Genomic DNA, 18,327 nt, shown 5'->3' with positions numbered 1-18,327 from the left:
CAGGACAAGACTTTCCGGAGATTTTGCGCTGAAGCGAACGTGTTGAAATGCATCGAGACTCCACAGTGATGGCGGCGAGTGACCATTATTTCTTCTCGTCTGCTAGCCAGAAAGCGTCCAAAACTCTGTCAGGCCAAAATCCACTCAGCCAGAGAAAAACGAACACGCGTCGAAGTGCACCACGTGATGGTCGGGGAATTTTGAGATAAACACATGCGTGCTCAGGCCTGCTCTGGCAGCCCGCGAGAAGCGAGAACAATAAAATAGAAGAGAGTCAATGTGTCTTCGTGAATAAAAGTCAAAGTAGAAAAATTAATAAGAATGTAGTTGTCTCTGCTGGTGTAGTGTCTTGACATGGATGCTTTGATGCAGGTGAAAAAATGCTTATATTATTTTCTGTGACATGATGGCACAAATGAACCACCACAACTCTTCGTTTCATTGGACCTCGCTGCGTGCTTTGTCAACTTGCCTGATAGTGTTGATTTGGCTTGTCTCGTTGTATGGTCTGACGTACTACTTTAGAAAGGTGAATGTACCTTTGGCATCAAATGTTTATAAGAACATCAAACCCACAAATTTCCGAAATTGAAAATATAAAGCATGACATTGGAAATGTCAATGTGTCTTTCGCGTCAAATGTTTATGAGAATGTTATACCCATAAGGTTTAGAAATTGAAATTCATGTGCTTTGTAGATTCCGCAGCCTCTGCGAGATGCCGTGACAAGCCCGCTCGCCATCAAAACGCCCCTGAAATATTGTGCTTGGATGGGGCTCCTTGCGTTATGTGACTCCAAGTGCATAAGCATTGCCACGAAATCCAGCCCAAGTTCGCAATGTTCCTGCCGAAATATCTTTTCGTGTGTGAAAAAAGGCATTCTAGACAAAATCCAGAATGATTTCCAGCACCGGGGGTTGTTTTGGTCAGCGGTGCCTGACAGCACGAAAAAAATGTTGGGGGGGGGGGTCTGAAGCCCCATAATCCCCCCCCCCCACTGGCTATGCCCCTGGTGGCGCCCCCTGATGGACACTGGACACTTACAGAACACCCCTGCTCCCCACCCAGGTTTCTACTGGTTTGCTGCTCTGTCGGATACACAATGTCATTGTCGGACACGCAATGGCATTCACTGCACATTGAAATTCGGTTGCAACAGTGCAGACATCCTGACGAAATGCACCAGAGCTCTAATAGCTTTCAGTGAGGATGATGCTTAAGGTTAGGGTCCTAATGTCTTCTCTTCTGTGAGCGGTCACCCCTCCAATATGCTCAGGATGGCACACAAAGAATGTTTTTGGTCATCAGAGAAAGCGCAGTGGCTGCATCACAGTACTATTCTCATAGCAATCGCAAGAGTTGCACAAGGCCTTGTTCAACAAAGACCTTAATTGCCGCGCTGTGTGTATTTCAGCATGAGTGATTATTTAAGAAGTTTTGGCCATTGCATTTGCTCTCGTGCCAGGTTCATGGTACAGGATATTTCTAGTGTGAGAAAGTCCACATTAACACCACCGTGAGCAGGTAACCAGGCAGTATCAGCTAAAGAAAAAAAATGAAACAGAGCAAAGGCAGGGAAGTTAACCACAAGAAAGTCCAAATTGCTGCCCCACATGGGCGAAAAGGGATTAAAAGAGACAGGAAGGAAGAAAGATGAATAGCAAAACATAAATTGGCGCACAAAATTTTGAGGCGGCATGCATCACTATCACAGCCTATCTCGCAGACTCATGGCCAGCAGGAAGCAAACTAGCGCTCTGGTTGCCTTTTGCCCATACGTCCATTGTAACCATTGACCTAGTATCGTTTCTGACAGAGGTCGTCTGTCCACTGTCTTTAATGCAATGCATATCACCTGCTTCCCACTGTTATAATGTGGGCAGATACAAAGAAAAGGTGCGATTGTTTCATTACAGTCACATGCATGGCGAGTAGGACGGTCAGCCAATCCAAAAAGTAATGAGTATGACTTGGTAAATGTGACGCCAAGCCACACCCAGTACAACAGAGTTTCCTCGCACCTTAGTAGTTGAGGCGGTACACAGTTCTTCAAGTTGGGAGCCAATGAGTATAGGTGGCTGTTCATGAAACTCATTGAGTTCCACAAGGAATGGTACACATGTACAGTAATGTGTACCATTAGCAGCAGAACAGGGACACAATATCAGTGGCTGCCAGCACACTGTGGTTTCAGTGAAAATCATCACAACAATGAATCCACTCTTTCTGTGCATGGCAGTGACAGATGTATTTCATTTCCAATTGCAATAACAGGTGCAGGAGCTGCCCATTGCTCCATAGATAAATAAAAGTGTTAGGGAAAAAATGGACCATCATGCAAAAGCTGCTGCTATGGTCATGATTTTCTTTTCATACGTAAGTGGCAGTATAACAGTTAAAAAGAAGTTTGTGTTTCTCAATATTTATGTAAATCAGTAAAAGTACAAAAAGTGTATGAAAAGGTCTATGGATCTAAGGAAAAGGCTGAGAAATTCAGCTTGACCACCCTTTGCAATAAACGAGCTTGCTGAAGGGTTGATATAAAGGCAGTCAAAGTTGCCACTTAAATTTAGTGTCAAATTAACCATTTTTTCTTGGTCTCGGTGAATGTGCAATTGCAGATTCACACAGATTAGACATCAAAAATGCTTCACCAGACATTTAATTTCTAACAGTGGTGCATCTCTGTGACCCCGAGGACTACCTTGAATTCTTCCACACTCTCACAGGTCTGTAAACTGTACCTTAAAAAAGTTCGACATTGTTCAACAATTCTGGCGACACTGGCAACTAAATGCTAGCTCTGCTCCTTCGCTTTGCCATATGAAAGCAGTGGTGATTCAATACAAATGGCACAGCCATCATTGCCATTGCCGTGCACAGAAGACTTGTGTGCCACTAGGAGAACACATAGCAAGTGAGGTAACCTTATGTTGATGGTGTGATAACCATTGCATAGCTTGCCATATAGAACTGTAATGTCTTCAAAGCATACCTCTATGTTAGCAGAGTCATAGCTGAGTGCCTGCTTGTAGAACCTGGCTGCTGGAACATAATCTCGCTTGAGCTCACTATGCTCAGCAAGGCTTTTGCAGATGCTGTGAAATGAAATCAGAAAATAAATTTTGCAAGAACCTGATATATCAGCTGGTGCACTGTGTTGACAAGAGGTGAAAACATACACAATTGCGAGTTGTCTCTGTTCGTGGAGGGAGTCTGGCTGCTCCTGAGGCACACGAAGCATTACCCTGAAGAAAAATGTTTTTGATTATTGTAGGCAATGTCTGATTTGATATCATTTTTATGTCATCTAAGCTGCTGGGATTTAATCGGACTATTATGAACAGATAAAAAGCCACTGTAAGAGTATCAAATTATTTTGTAGAGTACAGTACTGTAGAGTTATTGAAAGTTCAGTAGCTCTGCACTTCAACCTATGTGTTTCGTGTGCACCACAATTTCAGGATGCGTTTACTAATGCCAGCATTCTCTCCGGCTCAAAAGCATTTAATTCTTACAGTGTGGTCTACATTATGATAAAGCTATTGTCAAGCTGTAAAGCTACCTGATTTGCAACTAACTGAGCTGTAATTCACGAACTGTTACCACTCAAGTAATGCACTTACCTACTTTGCGCTTCAAAAGCCTTGTTAAGATCTTTTACTGACAAGTCGTCCTTGTGATCATTTTGGTGAACTTGAGCAAGCAACAGATAGAACTTGGATTCCCATTGCAAGCTTGTGAGGTCAGGTTCTAGGAGGAAAAGACACAACATGCAAGCACAATAGTTGCATTTTGAAAGTCATATAGCAACATCATGGTCAACGTGTGCTAACTTCACTATAAACAACGAAAAAGGACAGGACAAAGGAAACTGTTCAGCGGTGGCGTAGCTAGGTCGTCTGGCACCTGGGGCTCATAGGTCTTCTTTGTCACCCCTAACCCCCCCCCCACGGGTGTAGCCGGTGGAAAGAGGGGTGTCTTCAGACGTATACGACACCCCCCCAACCCCCCAACCCCCCCCCCCCCCACTGGACCCCTTGCACCCGGGGCCCACGGCCCCCCAGCCCCCCCTGTTGCTACGCCACTGCTGTTCAGGCACACTTATCAACATATTTTTTACATTACATCAGTGTTGACTGCTTATATTGTGTGGGGCATTAAAGAAACGTCACAGTTTTAAGGAATACCATTCATTGTAATGATACCTTTCAGTGTGTGCTACATCTAGCAAAAATACGATCATTACAAAAAATGAACCCACCATGGTAGCTTAGTGGCTGCTAAGCATGAGGTTGCGGGATTGAATTCCTACCATGGTGGCTGCATTTCGATGGGGGCGAAATGCAAAAACACCAGTGTACATAGATTTAGGTGCACATTAAAGAACCCCAGGTGGCCCATATTTTCAGAGTCCCCCACTACGGGTGTGCCTCATAATCAGAAAGTGGTTTTGGCACATAAAATCCCATAATAATTACAAAAAATGATTGAGTAGAGTGAAAGTGGTATGAAAAGTTGTTGTTCCATAATACAGCACTATTTTGAAGCATCTTCACATTTGTTGTTCTTGCCATATACTCTTGAAATTCCCAGACATGAAGTAAGCATACCTTTCTGAAGTGCTCCAAGAGCAGCATTGATGGCATCTTCTGCATCTTGATATCTCTTTATTTTTGCCAGCAGTTCAGCTAAGTCATACCTTTGACAGAACAGTCAGAAACAGTGAGAAAATAAGGCACATCACTGTAAACTACAGTACAGAAAAATATTTCATTCAAATTTTGCACAAGGGCCACATAGACTCACTTCATCTGTGGTTGTCCTCCAGATTTTATGGCAGCCTTGTAGTATGTGATAGCCTGAACCACACCAGAGATAAGTCTGTGGGTCATCTTCCTCTTCACTGATATCAGTGCACTATCACACTCAGTATGAGCTACAATGCATGCGCACGTGGCAAAACACTCTTCCAGGTTGGATAACAGTGCTGATCGGCACTGTGTTGCTGACCTAAAGGGACAGGTTGTGGCTGTTCTTGTTTTAAACATCATCCAAGCCTGCTTTTGCCCGCTCCCCCAGTCTAGCACGTAAAATATTGGTCTCACAAGAACAATAAGGACAGATGGTGGCCACCTTTACTGTGAGCTATGCATCAATCATTGCCCTATGCACTTCGCCTATCACCACTCATTTCCAATCAACCTAAATTGCCGTTCTTCTTCAAGTGGACATAGATTTTAAGTGTTTGGCATGTAGACCTTATGCAAGTGTAACACTGTTTTAGGATACAGAACGAACTAAAAACACAAGGCAGATGCTATTGTTTTTAGCTTACAGAGAAAATGATAGCCACTGTCATATGGAATCTGAAGCCAAAAGATGGCTAAATGCCAAGTATCACACAAAGTCTGATAAGCTGTTCAGTACTTACCCTCTCAAACTGATGTGTCTTGATAAGTGCCTGTCCAATCTTTCGCGCTACTGCACTGTCTTTTGGATTTTTCCGTAAAGCTTGCTCATATGCACCAATGGCATTGTCTGGCTAGAATAGAAATAATATTTTCACTGATACTGTTCACAGGGTCAGGAATTAAGATGGAATTACTCATATTTTAGAGATTACTATATGTCCACTGTCAAAGCTTACCTCTTGTATTTTCATGTAAGCATCACCCAGCATCAAGTAGGACTGTGGGACTGGAAACTTCTCAATGATTTCCCTGAGCAAGTGTGAGGAGGTGAGAGAAAAACAAGTGCAAGAAACACATTTCAACTCAAGGGCAACTTTCTACATGACACTGCTATTTGGCAGGATGGAAAATCGGGCGAGTTTGTGTAGCTTCGTGGTTGCAACGGCACAATTGGACAAGAACAGAGTAAAAAGGAGGAAACACTATCCGGTTTACTCTGTCCGTGTCCAGTCGTGCTGTTGAAACCATGAAGTGTGATTTGTTTAACATACCTATAGCAGCTGGCATACAGGCGTGGGTCTTTTCTGTAGTTCAGATAAATGTCAGCCATCTTTTCTCGGGCCTGTTGGAAGTAAGGTTGGTCTGGCCCAATGTTGCGTAACAGGGACAAAGCCTCTTCCACGTCACCCCGAGCAAGGGCCAGTTCACAGCTTGCAATGGCCACTCGTGTTTCCTCGGATGTGCCTCGGAATTCATTGGCAGCTTCTTGCATCACTCTTACTGCCTCATGCTGGTCAAGTGACAGAAATGGGAGATTAACTTACTGGCTACCCAAACGCATGGCTCTCAATCTGTTAATATTAATACCCACACTTCATAGAAAGCAGAGTGGTGAATGAATAAAGTCACTGGATGCTTAAGTGTGGTGAATAATGAATGACCACCACAGTGGCTTGGCAACTACGGAGTTCTGCTGCTGCCTTTCATATCTGGCATTCAGGTACTCAGCCAGAACAACTTCATCAAATAAAAAATACAGATTTTCGTAACAGAACAGGCGTATTAACAGAATGGGCTATATACATCTGGTGAACTGTCAGTTAAAATCAAATGTTTACCTGTTGGTCTAGCTTGCCATACACATCAGCAAGTTCAAGGTAAAGAGACAGCTTGTCACTTGAGGTCAGCTCTTGCTTCCGGTTCTTGCGCGACACAGCTACGAAGTGAAAATTTCATCAGAGTGAATTTACCAACATATCGCGGGGCATGTCGCAGCCTACTTACTTGATGCGGGTGCGGTACATAGTGCCATGGCAGCATTCAGTAGCTGCAGTGCCTCTTGGTAGTCGCCTTGTTCTTTCAGTATTTTAGCCTTGATAATGTGAAATATCGGCTTTTCCCTCACCTGGTGAAGTTGTTCATAGTCCTTTTAGCATAGCATATATAGTTGTATCATACAGGCACTCCTGCTGATAAAGCTCTATAAACACTGCAAGCTGGGCTTATGCCCAACATAAGCCCATCATGAACCCAGCTGCCAGTGCTAAGTAGTCCCCAAGTGGGCCTTACACAAGGCTCCCAGTTGGTGTGCTATAGAAGATAGAACCTTGTGTTGGTGTGCTATAGAACCTTGTAAGAAGACTCTTGGGTAGTTATCATACTCGTATCTCAGCAGATGCCTTTCCCTTGTCCCCTTGTAAGCATGTGTTATTGCTACTACTGCCCTGACAGTGTCAGCATGAGTTTTCTCCATACACAGATTTACTAAGGTTAAAACGAATGAGCAAAAAAGTATTATGCCTATCACTTTTTGCAAGTTGGAGAAATTCAGGTCCTGCTCTAAGACTTTGGTTGTTTATAGTTCCTGTTTATAGTTTTGCTGTTTGTAGTTTGGTTGTTGTTTTCTAGTTCTTTTTGCTTTTGTTTTTCCTGACATGGTGCTTAAATGTGACTCTCTGAAAAGTGCGGACTGCTCCTGGCCAACAGACAAGCCTGTGCATATGCACAACCCATGCTTAACATCATTCAATACTTCTGACCTGCTGTGCTAGCAAAGCTGTTTAGGCTAGCATGTCTCGGGGAGCCAAGACTCCTACCTCAAAGTCGTAGCTCAGTGCGGTTTCCAGTAATTGGCTGGCACTCTTGATGTTTCCCTGGTGTATGTGCATCTGTGCTAGCAGCAGTTGTGCACTTGTGAAGCTCGAGTACTGCTGCGTGCACTTGGAGAGCAGGGACTGGGCCTGTACCAAGTCATCTGTAGCAGAGAGAGAATGTTCAACTGAGACCATAATTTTAGTTGCATCTTTTTTGGAGTACTGCGAATATACATAAAACGAGTCACTAGGAAACACAATGTGAAATCGTTAAATGCTCAGTAATTAATTTAAAACATAAATATTCATTGTGTAATTTTGTGTTCTCAAGTTGTGAACCGAGTGGGACAGCAATGTGACATTGCAAGACAGACTTGCCAGACTGGCAAAGTTGACGACATTACTGTGACAGGTGCAAGACATTAAAGTGCATGTACCAAGGCATACAGTGAGAAGTGCATCTGGTTTTTCATCATCATAAAATTGTGGTGGTGGTGGCGGTGGTGATTGTGGTGGTAATGATGATGATGATGATGATGATGATGATGGTTTATTCTTAAAGGATGTCACAATTGAAAGCACCATATATTTCATGCACAGTGCTGATACGTCTCCCAAGCGAACAGTGTCAAAGGTGATGTAATATATGTCATCTGCTAAACTTCAACCTGGCATATTACAAGCAGTGACACAAGGCGTAAGAACCACTAACCACTAATTAGCTTGTAATGTCACATTGGGCATCTATTGATGTAAGACTATATAAAGCATCTTTGGTAATCTTACACTTTAATTATGGTTAATAACAACAATGTTTTTAATACTCGTAAAATTTGCTAAATAAAATCATGCCTCAGCTGGCACCATATGTATGTCATTCGGAACAGAGACAGCAAAAGATGCAGTGGTGTAAGGAGTGAATAGCCATAGCCTCCTTACAGCCACTCAGTCTGGATAGTGCAATGATATCACATTTCACTTCTCACTACCTTCTTCTAATCATGCACCATACATTTCCTAAGGTCCTGGAAAGTTGACAGTTTTCATTTCACTAACAGAACATTAAGAAAAAGCGTGAATTTAGTTTAGAGTTGTAGATTACTCTATGAAATTCTGTCTATATGTACTTTTTCAGTGGGAATATCAATGTCTATTTGTGAATAAAATGAAGAGCAACCTTCCAAGCTTTATTAGATTTTTGAATTTCATGTCAAAACAGGGCCACTGGTAGCGTGAGTGTGATTCTACAAGTTTCATGATGTTGCTACACACTTGTGCATTTCTTTTTCACACAGAAAAAGTACAATATGAGACTGATCTATTAAGGATTTCTGAAATGTATTATAACAACGTAGCCAAACTTAATATTTCCGTCTAGTGTTTCTTCACTGTGTACCTACAATTTAGAATGCAGGCACCCTTACTTGACAGGTACTTGAGCTTCCCCATCCAGTACACTGCCTCTACAGAGCCAGGACAGCTTCTGAGAACTGGCTGAAGTATTGTCTGGCCTCTCTTGAGTGGCTCAGGTATTGTTTGTCCAGAGTCAACAGGCTGCAAAGAAAAAAATAACTAAGAAAAAGGAAATGCCTCAAATACCGTCAGTCATCTAATACTAAAGGCTGTGTGAACTTTAACTGATTTAGGGCAATCTTGTATATGGAAGCACTTGCCTTATCAGGAGCATATTGCAGGTACAGCTTCACGACTTCAAATATGAAGTCTGGATTCAGCACAAGCAGGTACTCTGCTCCAAGTGGCAGGCCCTGGTCATTTTGGAAGCAGTGAAAATTATTTGTTACTATAGTTTCCTGCAATTTTGTAATTTTATTGTCTGTATTATGTTGTTCTGCATTTATAGTTCAATATATTCTAGAAGAGTCGACATTTGGGCAAGTTGGTACTGGTTTGAACATCTTGAAGGGGCAGCACAAGACGATGTCCTGTGTGTTTCCTGTCTTTTGTCTTCATCGTCTGGCGCTGCCCCTTCAGGATTTATAGCTCAACCAAGACAGCGTAATGATAATAACCTTCCTTAGGTAAAGTTGCTTTCATTTCATGCTGTGCTTTTTGTTATAACCTTCAGTTATCTTTTCTTTTTCTCTTCTCCACAGTGTTGCATGCTTACCTCTAATCTTGCAAAGTGGTTGTCAACAGATTGCCCTAAGTAGTTCAGGACCTCCTCTGGCTTCTCCTGCAGCTTTTGTGCACACATAGCACATAGATACAAAAGTTCCTGCGTTGATAAGAGAGCGAGCATTTGTCCTTTCTGGTCATACTGAGACTGCAGACATGGCATTTACATGGCTGCACATGTAGAGCAAACCTAAGAAGTCTGTTGTTGATGCACCCATATTATTCTAATAGTATAATAATAATAAAAGCTTGAAACAGTGCACCAGGTGAGGACAGTGAAAAGGCATAGGTGACACAAGTACTTCATCATCTGCATCTTTTCTTACAGTCTGCTAGTCACATTTTTTTCTCTAGTTTTGGACTCAACTCACGTAACTTTCAGTTCTAATGCCTATTAATGTATTTTGAATGTCAATGATGGACAGTGTCAATGATGGACAAATACTTTTTTATGGGAGTAAATTAACTAAACAGAGTACAATAAAGTGAGGCCATGCAGGGGTACAAACTGATGGCATGCTGGAAGTCTTGTGGATTTCCTTGAGGAGTTCAAGCTGCTGATTTGCAACATCATGCTGGCCCTCCAGCAGTTGGCACCAAATGATTCCTGCATTACAAAACTGTTAATAATGTAGGATACCTGTTAAATATGCACCATAGTATAATAAACATCAGAAGCTGCTCAAGCACAGGTATACATTAGCACAAAAAAATTAAAGAAGCGATGAGTTGGGAGCCTTACCATTAAGAGCCGTAATGCTAGCTTCGTCAGCTTTGAGAGCAGCCCTGTAATGCTTGGTGGCTTCTTTAGTTTTATTCTGCAAGATGCACTGGTAGCCAAGCTCAGCCAGATAGTCTGCGTTGGCCGGTTGCAATGCACATGCCTTTTCTATTAGAGCTTGCGTGTGCATCAAAATGCAGTTTTGCCTTGAACACTGTACAGTTTTAAAGAAAAATGTAGTATTAGTGACTAATATTCTATTATAAGGCCACAAAGTCTCTACGCTTACTGCACGACTGTGTGAATCATTTCTAGTTCATTCAGGAACATACTTAAAGGTGACGGTATGCAATAACAAATATAAGAGCCCGCTAAATGGGTAAGTTTGGCCATCAATGCATTCCATATGGGGTTTAAGCTCACACAGACCTCTGATTCCATATTCAGTCATAGAACTGCAGCTAATTAACTATGTCTAGTTGAATCATGCCTGAGCTTAATTAGCCCATAGGCTATCAATAAATCACATATGCTGGTTGTACAAGCTGCAATGACTGCATGCCCCATTGTGCAAGATGCAACGCACTCTTTCCTTAAGTTTCATACTTGCTGCCACTATGCTCACTACCACAAATGCCTTCCATGTCTGTCCTCAGATGCTGCCACTAAGGCAGAAAATTCTTGCCCGTGATCATTCCACTGCACATTACTTGATGAGCACCGTCCCTCGCAACTGTTAATGTGTGCACATCGTAAGTGAGCACATCGTTTCTGGTAACAAATTGTGAGCGTACATGGTGGCATGGTGAAGTGCTTCAATGTTTCGTAACAATGTTCACTGATACCATGCTTTTCACTATATGCTTTTGGCCCCACCCTGTGGCCAAACTTTCCTCAGATATGAGGCTCTGTCGCAAGACTGGCAGAGCTTAAAAATGTTTCCAAGAAGGCAGCAACACCTGCATATTTGAAGCCACTTGAAACATGGCTTGCGTTAGTTTACTAATGTTTTAAGAAATGTAGAAATGTGCCTTGGCAGCAAATTTGAGGTGAGATGAAAAGTGACCCTTTGTTGTTTGTCGTCATCACTGGACAAGAGAGTAACTTGAAATGGTACATGTCTAGGTTAGTACATTTTGCCCATAAAATAGTGCCTAAGCATGGCCACAATTTTGTAGTAATGTCTTTTCCTGATGCTAAAGCCCTTCAACACTTGTTGCATTCATGAATGGTGAAGCGATGCTCTATCACGGGTAGAGCATCGAACGTGGCGACTCACAAATCTGAAAGGCATTAGCATCGAAAAAGACATCTCTACAAAATAGCGGCCGATGCACTGCTTCATCAATAGCTTTCACATTTGTCAACTAGCTAGATATAGCTTATATGCATGCACCACCAAACGCTGCTCCAGGAGTAACAGAATACATTGTGACATTTCTAAATGCTCACATACTATGCCTATAACTGTCCATCTTTACAGCCTGATAATTTCCACACTTCATGTTGGAAGAGGGCCAAGTCTTAGCTCAGGTGGAATGTGAGAGAGTAACACGAGGATAAAAACTGATCTAGCATATTGCCTTATAATGCAGTCCTCTTCGCAAGAAAAGGGAATAGCAAAATCTTGCAGTACTCACTATTCGTGACAGCAGTTGAGCTATCCTGTTGTACAAAATTCCGTTGGTTGGCTCTACTACTTCAAGCAGTGAAACAAGCTCCGACAACCTGTCAGATGCCTGAAAATAAAAAGGAAGAAAGAAAGGAAAAAAAAAAGAAAGAAGAAGAGAAAATATTATTTAATCTGCGTAGTTTGAAGCTGTATTCCTAACCTTGACCAGGTTTATGTGTTTAATGATTGGTAATAAGTGCAAAATATGGGCTAATTCTTGTGACTATGACGATTAAAAAAAAGAAAGAGAAAGAAAGTTGATTGTCTTTATACAACTATGCCAAGTTGTAGGCTAGTCATTCCTTGTCCTATTTTGTATAATTAAGGGAAAGTGGTCAGCTTGTACTTGTAAAAACAGTCACTTATCCTCACTTGACAACCCCTGCAGTATACAGGGATGACTACAACACTTCAGGTATGTATAGAAATTATGTGTGGTCTTGGAAAACATTGTTGCTTTGTTGGTTTGTTGCAGCAGAGCTACAGTAATGCTAAATTTTTGCACTACTTTGTATCATGATAATAGTGTACCATACCTAAATTTTCTAACCTTCCAGGGTAATATTTTGGCTGCAGGCAATATTTTGATCAAATAAACAGCAAACACTAAGTGCTCCTTGCTTTGGCTCACATTAAGGGAGGCTTTAAATGCTTACCTCTTTATAGTCCCCATTTTTGCATATCTGGTTTAAGATAAGGTGCAGAAGGGCATCAATGCATTTTGAATCTTGTGAAAGGCACCTGCGTGATAAATATAAGCACATATTTGTTACATGATGATATCAGTGAGAAAAATTTTATATTTACTTCATTAAATTTTATAATTCATTATATCTATGTTCATTATATTGAGTTTTGACATTATCGATGAGGCATCTTAATTGCAGTCATTTATCCTCTTTTTTTTCAATATTTAGTGATATACTTCGGCTCCTGATATTTTAGTTGACAAGTAATGACCAATGTATACCAGCAATAAAATTGTGAAGTTAATTAATGCAGAATGTAAAGGAAAAGAAATGTTGGCTTTCGGCAACTTTCTGGCTCCCTAGAATTGCATGTTAAGCTGCACAGCTTGAGAGAACATGGACATCAGGAGAAGAAAGAAAGGACAAGCAGTGCTTTCTTCTCACCTCATATCCATCGATTTTTCACACTGTGCAGCTAAACAAAGTCATACAAAACTCGTCCAAGCTTCCACATTTTTAAGTTTAATCCTTAACATTTCTTCCAAATGGATGTAATGAAATATACTGCCATTGCAGCCATTACACATGTCAATGCATGAAAGACAGCTCTTACTCATATCTTCCAGAGAGCGCGATGGTTGTGTGATTAATGAATATTTTAATGCTAGCATCAGTCTTGAGATAGGTGCTGTCAAACTTGAAGTAAAATGTACCACTCTGCATACCTTTTTTAACAACACACTTTTTTTTTATGCGCTTCATCAGACACTTTGGGAATGCACATCTTGAAGCTGGCATCATCCTCCAAATTTGTTCCAAATGATAATGCCTTGCAAAGTCGCACCAGCTACCATTCGTAAATTCCAGTAAGTAATGTGAATTAGCTACAAAGGTGATTATTAAAATTTTGTAAGGTAGTCAACTATGTATTTCGATTTTTGTGAAGTATTGTATGTCTCATTGAGTAATCCATATGAAGGATTACAATCATGTTATATTGTGCAGGTGACTTGAAAAAATTCTGTACAACCCATTTTGGAAACAGCGTATATTTTTGCATTGTTCCATCCATCTCTGACTTTTTCTTCACTAACAATCATTGTATTTCAATAATTTCATGTATTTCATGAAATGTATTTCAATGTGAAATTGTGAATATGAAATTTTAATGTATTTCATGTTTCAATAATTAAACACAATATCATAGATACTGAGCTTAAAAGTAATAAAAGAAGAAACCCAAAAGAAATTTAAGCTTCTGCCTTCTCATAAAAGAAACAACACCAGCAGACGAACAGCAGAAATGTGAGAGTGCTTGTTGGCATGTCACCTGTTACAAGAGTCCACCATTTGTTCCCAGTCAGATAATGCGAGATGGAGCTTCATTTTTTCAAGTAGCGCGGGGACAAAGCCAGTGTACAAGACAACAGCTTGGTTGACCACTTCCAGGGCTTTCATGAGTTCTCCGCTGCATTCAAAGCACTTGGCCTTCCCAAACAGGGCTTCTGGAACAGCACTGTAGCAGATGACATTTATTATCACGAGAATGCACTAAAAGTTTACTCATTCGTATATGTGCACCGATAGTTGATGAAGTTATTTCTCTGCAAATGTTGCGAGAAAATATTTCACATGGCTTGCTCTTAACCTGTCCCACTTCTGTTTAGTTGGGTTATGAGGTGCCTTTGTCATGCAAAATAAATGCTTGGTAGAGTAGTTATATTTTTCTGTTAAACTTGAGTTTGTGCAATAACATCTAGTCAATGTACAAATTAGACTTGTATAAGCTCATAAAATTTGTAATCTACATAATTGCATATAAGAGTTTGCCTGATTCCTGGAGCCATAAGCTGAATTTTATTTGGTAAATTGTAGTATGATAACGATCAACTTACTGGCTTGTTAAACACTTGCTGCCTATGCATAGAAGAGTTTCTCCAGGCAGGTCAAGCATATGTTGCTGCAATGTCATTGCTTTCTACAAATAGGAATTGGTTGAACTTACACTCCAGGTGATTCAAAGTATTGGATTGCAGACTTCTTGTCCTTTGTGCTGACAATTTCATTCCATCCTTTCAATATGAGTCCCTTTAAATGAGACCGCCGTTTATGCACCAGTAATTACAGAATTAAAGAAGAAAGAAAAGAAGAAAGTGTGCAAACAAAATTTAAATTAAACTCGCCTCACGTGTTGGTGGTGCCACTTTGAGCATACGGTCAATGTACTCTCGTGCCTTGTCATGTTTTCCAGTGAGGAACAGGAACAACCCAGCATAGTATAACACCTGTGACCAATTTGGTGTCGTAAATGTAATAGTGATCCAAGTGTACATGCATGAAAACATGGGGTGTTTTATTTTATGTTAACATAATTTTTAAAAATGACCAATGATATGTAGCACAATTCTACTTCTTGAGCTAGGTCACTCTCAGAGGCATACATGAAAAAAGAAGTGAATATTTACCTAATTAACAATTTTTGGTGGTTACCTTTTTAACTGTCCCAAATGTTGCAATTTATTAATTGTAGCCAAAAAAGCTATATTCACTTCGAACAGATTCTGAGTATAACACCGGTTTCGAGATATGCATTCACAAAGTTTGCGACGAAATGCATTGGTGTTCCAGTGACTTTTGAGCGTCAATGCAAAGGCTGTTCTGTTAAAAAAGTTAGTGGAACAACAGTGCATTTTTACGGCAAGTTTGACTGCACTTAACTCAAAACTGGTGTTAGTTTCAAAATTCGTTACAAGTGGGTGTGCCTTTTGTGGGAATATGTGAGCTAATTAAGTTCATTCGTTTGAAATTTAATTAGTGAAAGTTTGTTAATTGGTCAATTATGTGTGTCAGTTTTTAGTGCACGTAATCTATATACCTCTTTGAGTATTCCAGCTAGGTACATAGATTTGTGCAAAATACCACAGGCAACTTTTGAAAAACATTTAGGATTAAAATAAAACACCCGGTATATGTGTCGCATTGAATACATTACCTTTTCTCCTGCTTGTTTTCTTGTCTCTTTCAGTTGAGCATCGAGCTGAGATACAGCCTCTTTATCTGGGTGCAATTAGTACATCGAAACTTGTTCAAAGTTTGTTCTTAAATATCCTCAATGATTCGAAAACTATCCTACACTCACCAACGACGCTGCATTTCCGGTGTGCAAAAATCAAGGCCATGATTCCGCCGAGAGAAACATCCTTGCTTTCTCTGACTACATCCAGCTCTCGGATTCCTTCTTGGAGACGGCCTGCAAAGAGTGTACACAAGGATGAAGCATTTAAGTGGTGGAAAGGGCAGATAGAGAGAGAGAGAGAGAGAGAGAGAGAGTACTTTCGCTACACCGTGCTAGGGAACAAAGCCAATACCTTCAAAAATCAATGACATTCCAAAGTAAAGCCGATACACTGCGTCTCCCGAGTAGCGCTTTAGGCCGTCCACAGCAGCACGCTGCATGCTGCGGTACTGCTTTTCTCGGCAATAGTAGTGTATTCTTGTCTGCAACAGAAATATTCTTGTGTCATGTCAGATTGGTCAGCCTATTTGTGTGCGCTCCGAAGGACTCACCTTTAGCAGGAGCTCCGGTTCCGTCATGATTGCGCACGTTTTCGTCGGCTGCTAAAAACCGAAACGATGCGCGCGCGTGTTTTGGTTTCTGTTGCTAGGCGACCTCGCAAGAGAAGTAGCGCGCCCATCTGCTACGCCCAGGCAACCTACAGTCGGGTACAACTTAAGTCTGCAGTGAAGGAGTGAGAGAAACAGAGGCAGCAAACTGCATTTAAAGATGGAAACAAGAAAAACAATGCAGATTTGCAAAGCATGGAAAGAAAGAAATTAGAAGAGAAATGCTGTGCGATAACACAAATTGCAGTGTCTTGTTATATTAATCTAAATAAATAAATAAATAAATAAATAAATACAAGTTTCAAGGAAGAGAAAAACCATAGAGTTAGTAGAAAAACGATTAAAAGAGATGTAGGACAGAATGCTAGACGCAGGATTCACACGCCTTCTGAGTGCAGCGCCGTCTATAGTGCAATCTAAACCTGTTTCGCCGCGACCATAGAGTAGCCGCAACAGCTGCTTTCGATACTACACAATTTTTTTTTTTTAGGATGTCGTGCCCTCAAGTGGTTTCTGTGAAATCCAGGTTTATATTTCTTTTGCGCATAAGCTTGTAAGGATTTTTTTTCTTCTATCTAACGTTAAGATATACATGTTTGCGAGATGTGCGAGACGTGCGCGCGAGTGGAACATTTTGGCGGGGGAATCGTTGTGGTGCATTTGAACACCATAGAAACCACGACGCAGCTGTCGTTCCGTTGTTGGTTGCATATTTGATTCCTCAAATGATGTCGAGCCGTCGGGGTCTGTTTGTTGTGTTCGAAGGATGTGACCGGACAGGAAAAAGTACTCAAGTCAAGTTGCTAGCGGAGGCTTTGACGGGCATGGGCCACAAGACTGAAGCCATAGCTTTTCCCAAGCGCACTACCGCCACCGGCAAGCTGCTCGACGCTTACCTCGGAAAGAGCGCCAACCTCGACGACCACGCTGTTCACCTGCTGTTCTCCGCGAACCGCTGGCAGGAGGCCGAGACAATACGCGAAGCTGTCGCACAACACAGGACGGTAATTTGTGACCGTTATGCTTATTCTGGCGTCGCATTCACTGCCGCCAAATCTCTCGATTTCACGTGGTGCCAGCAGCCCGACAGGGGACTGCCGGAGCCGGACGTTGTATTGTACATGAATGCACCGCCCGGCGTGTTGGACGCTCGGGAGGGCTTCGGCAATGAACGTTACGAGAACGCCGAGTTTCAAGCCAAAGTACGGGCGAACTACGACCGTTTGGCCGCGCTCGATAGCGGTAGTGGTCGTTGGGTGACCATTGACGCGGCGCGAAGCATTGAGGTAGTTCACAGTAACATCCTCAACGTTGTGCTAGACGTTATGTCTAAAGAACTAGGAGGTCTGGGAAAGCTGTGGTGTAAATAGACACCTCGTTTCCTTTTCTTTTTTTTTCTTTCTCGCTTTATGTGCCACGCGGCAAATGTCGCGCGATTGCCGCAAGCGAATTCGAAGTCGCTCGTTGTTTAGTGAGAAATAACCGCGAATATTGTGTACGAATTTGTGTCGACAATAAAACAAAGGTGCACGTCACATTCAATTCATCCAAAACGCATTTGCAAAGTCATTCATAAAAAGTCAGCAGATCCCACGCCTTTTGGGAATCGATGTTATGCGAAGCACTGTGCGGGGAACCTACCAAGTAAGCGAAACGACCATGAGAGCAAGACGTAGGCGGCTGTTTCATGACCCATAATTTATGTTCTCCATACACTCTTGTAGCATGCGAATTTTGGTACATACAAAGTTAACGACCATGACAGCACAAAGACGTAGGCGGCCGTTTCATAACCTCCAACGTTCCGACTTGTTCCAACTAGTTAAAAAAACATTAAAGAAATATAATCACGCCAACCACCAACTTGTGACGCTAAAGTTCAGTGCCTGACGCGGCGTAGCCGACCTGGCGTGACGTAGCGCAACCACCGCGCGCGCGCCGGGTCACGTCGAAGTGTATTGGCGCCTTTACGCGCCCC

The 18,327-nt window shown here is 41.7% G+C and overlaps 2 protein-coding genes across 7 annotated transcripts in view; one reads left to right on the top strand and one right to left on the bottom strand.

Annotated features, from left to right (window-relative positions):
• Positions 1-18,327, bottom strand: part of LOC142582683 (tetratricopeptide repeat protein 21B-like) — a 45,352-nt gene that overhangs the window by 17,965 nt on the left and 9,060 nt on the right. For 5 of the 6 annotated variants that reach the window (XM_075692629.1, XM_075692624.1, XM_075692625.1 and 2 more), the window contains 25 exons: positions 16,293-16,461; positions 16,094-16,223; positions 15,865-15,975; positions 15,718-15,782; positions 14,909-15,010; positions 14,731-14,813; positions 14,056-14,241; positions 12,693-12,777; positions 12,005-12,103; positions 10,386-10,578; positions 10,153-10,250; positions 9,636-9,743; positions 9,181-9,273; positions 8,932-9,061; positions 7,511-7,668; positions 6,699-6,819; positions 6,533-6,630; positions 5,966-6,204; positions 5,651-5,723; positions 5,435-5,545; positions 4,810-4,862; positions 4,614-4,702; positions 3,627-3,753; positions 3,183-3,248; positions 2,996-3,098 (listed from right to left, as the gene is read on the bottom strand). In XM_075692629.1, coding sequence (XP_075548744.1) covers positions 2,996-3,098; positions 3,183-3,248; positions 3,627-3,753; positions 4,614-4,702; positions 4,810-4,862; positions 5,435-5,545; positions 5,651-5,723; positions 5,966-6,204; positions 6,533-6,630; positions 6,699-6,819; positions 7,511-7,668; positions 8,932-9,061; positions 9,181-9,273; positions 9,636-9,743; positions 10,153-10,250; positions 10,386-10,578; positions 12,005-12,103; positions 12,693-12,777; positions 14,056-14,241; positions 14,731-14,813; positions 14,909-15,010; positions 15,718-15,782; positions 15,865-15,975; positions 16,094-16,223; positions 16,293-16,319 — 2,748 coding nt within the window. In that variant the 5' untranslated portion in view covers positions 16,320-16,461. The remainder of the gene's footprint in view (positions 1-2,995; positions 3,099-3,182; positions 3,249-3,626; positions 3,754-4,613; positions 4,703-4,809; positions 4,863-5,434; positions 5,546-5,650; positions 5,724-5,965; positions 6,205-6,532; positions 6,631-6,698; positions 6,820-7,510; positions 7,669-8,931; positions 9,062-9,180; positions 9,274-9,635; positions 9,744-10,152; positions 10,251-10,385; positions 10,579-12,004; positions 12,104-12,692; positions 12,778-14,055; positions 14,242-14,730; positions 14,814-14,908; positions 15,011-15,717; positions 15,783-15,864; positions 15,976-16,093; positions 16,224-16,292; positions 16,462-18,327) is intronic. The other variant, XM_075692630.1, reaches the window with a different exon arrangement.
• LOC142582688 (uncharacterized) lies at positions 16,836-17,884 on the top strand. The gene has a single exon (XM_075692638.1). It carries the CDS (start codon positions 17,075-17,077, stop codon positions 17,717-17,719), a length of 645 nt encoding a protein of 214 aa, XP_075548753.1. The 5' UTR covers positions 16,836-17,074; the 3' UTR covers positions 17,720-17,884.

The sequence above is a fragment of the Dermacentor variabilis genome, chromosome 5 (assembly GCF_050947875.1).
Source record: "Dermacentor variabilis isolate Ectoservices chromosome 5, ASM5094787v1, whole genome shotgun sequence".
NCBI classification, from domain to species: domain Eukaryota; kingdom Metazoa; phylum Arthropoda; class Arachnida; order Ixodida; family Ixodidae; genus Dermacentor; species Dermacentor variabilis.
This window is presented reverse-complemented; position numbering and strand designations above follow the sequence as displayed.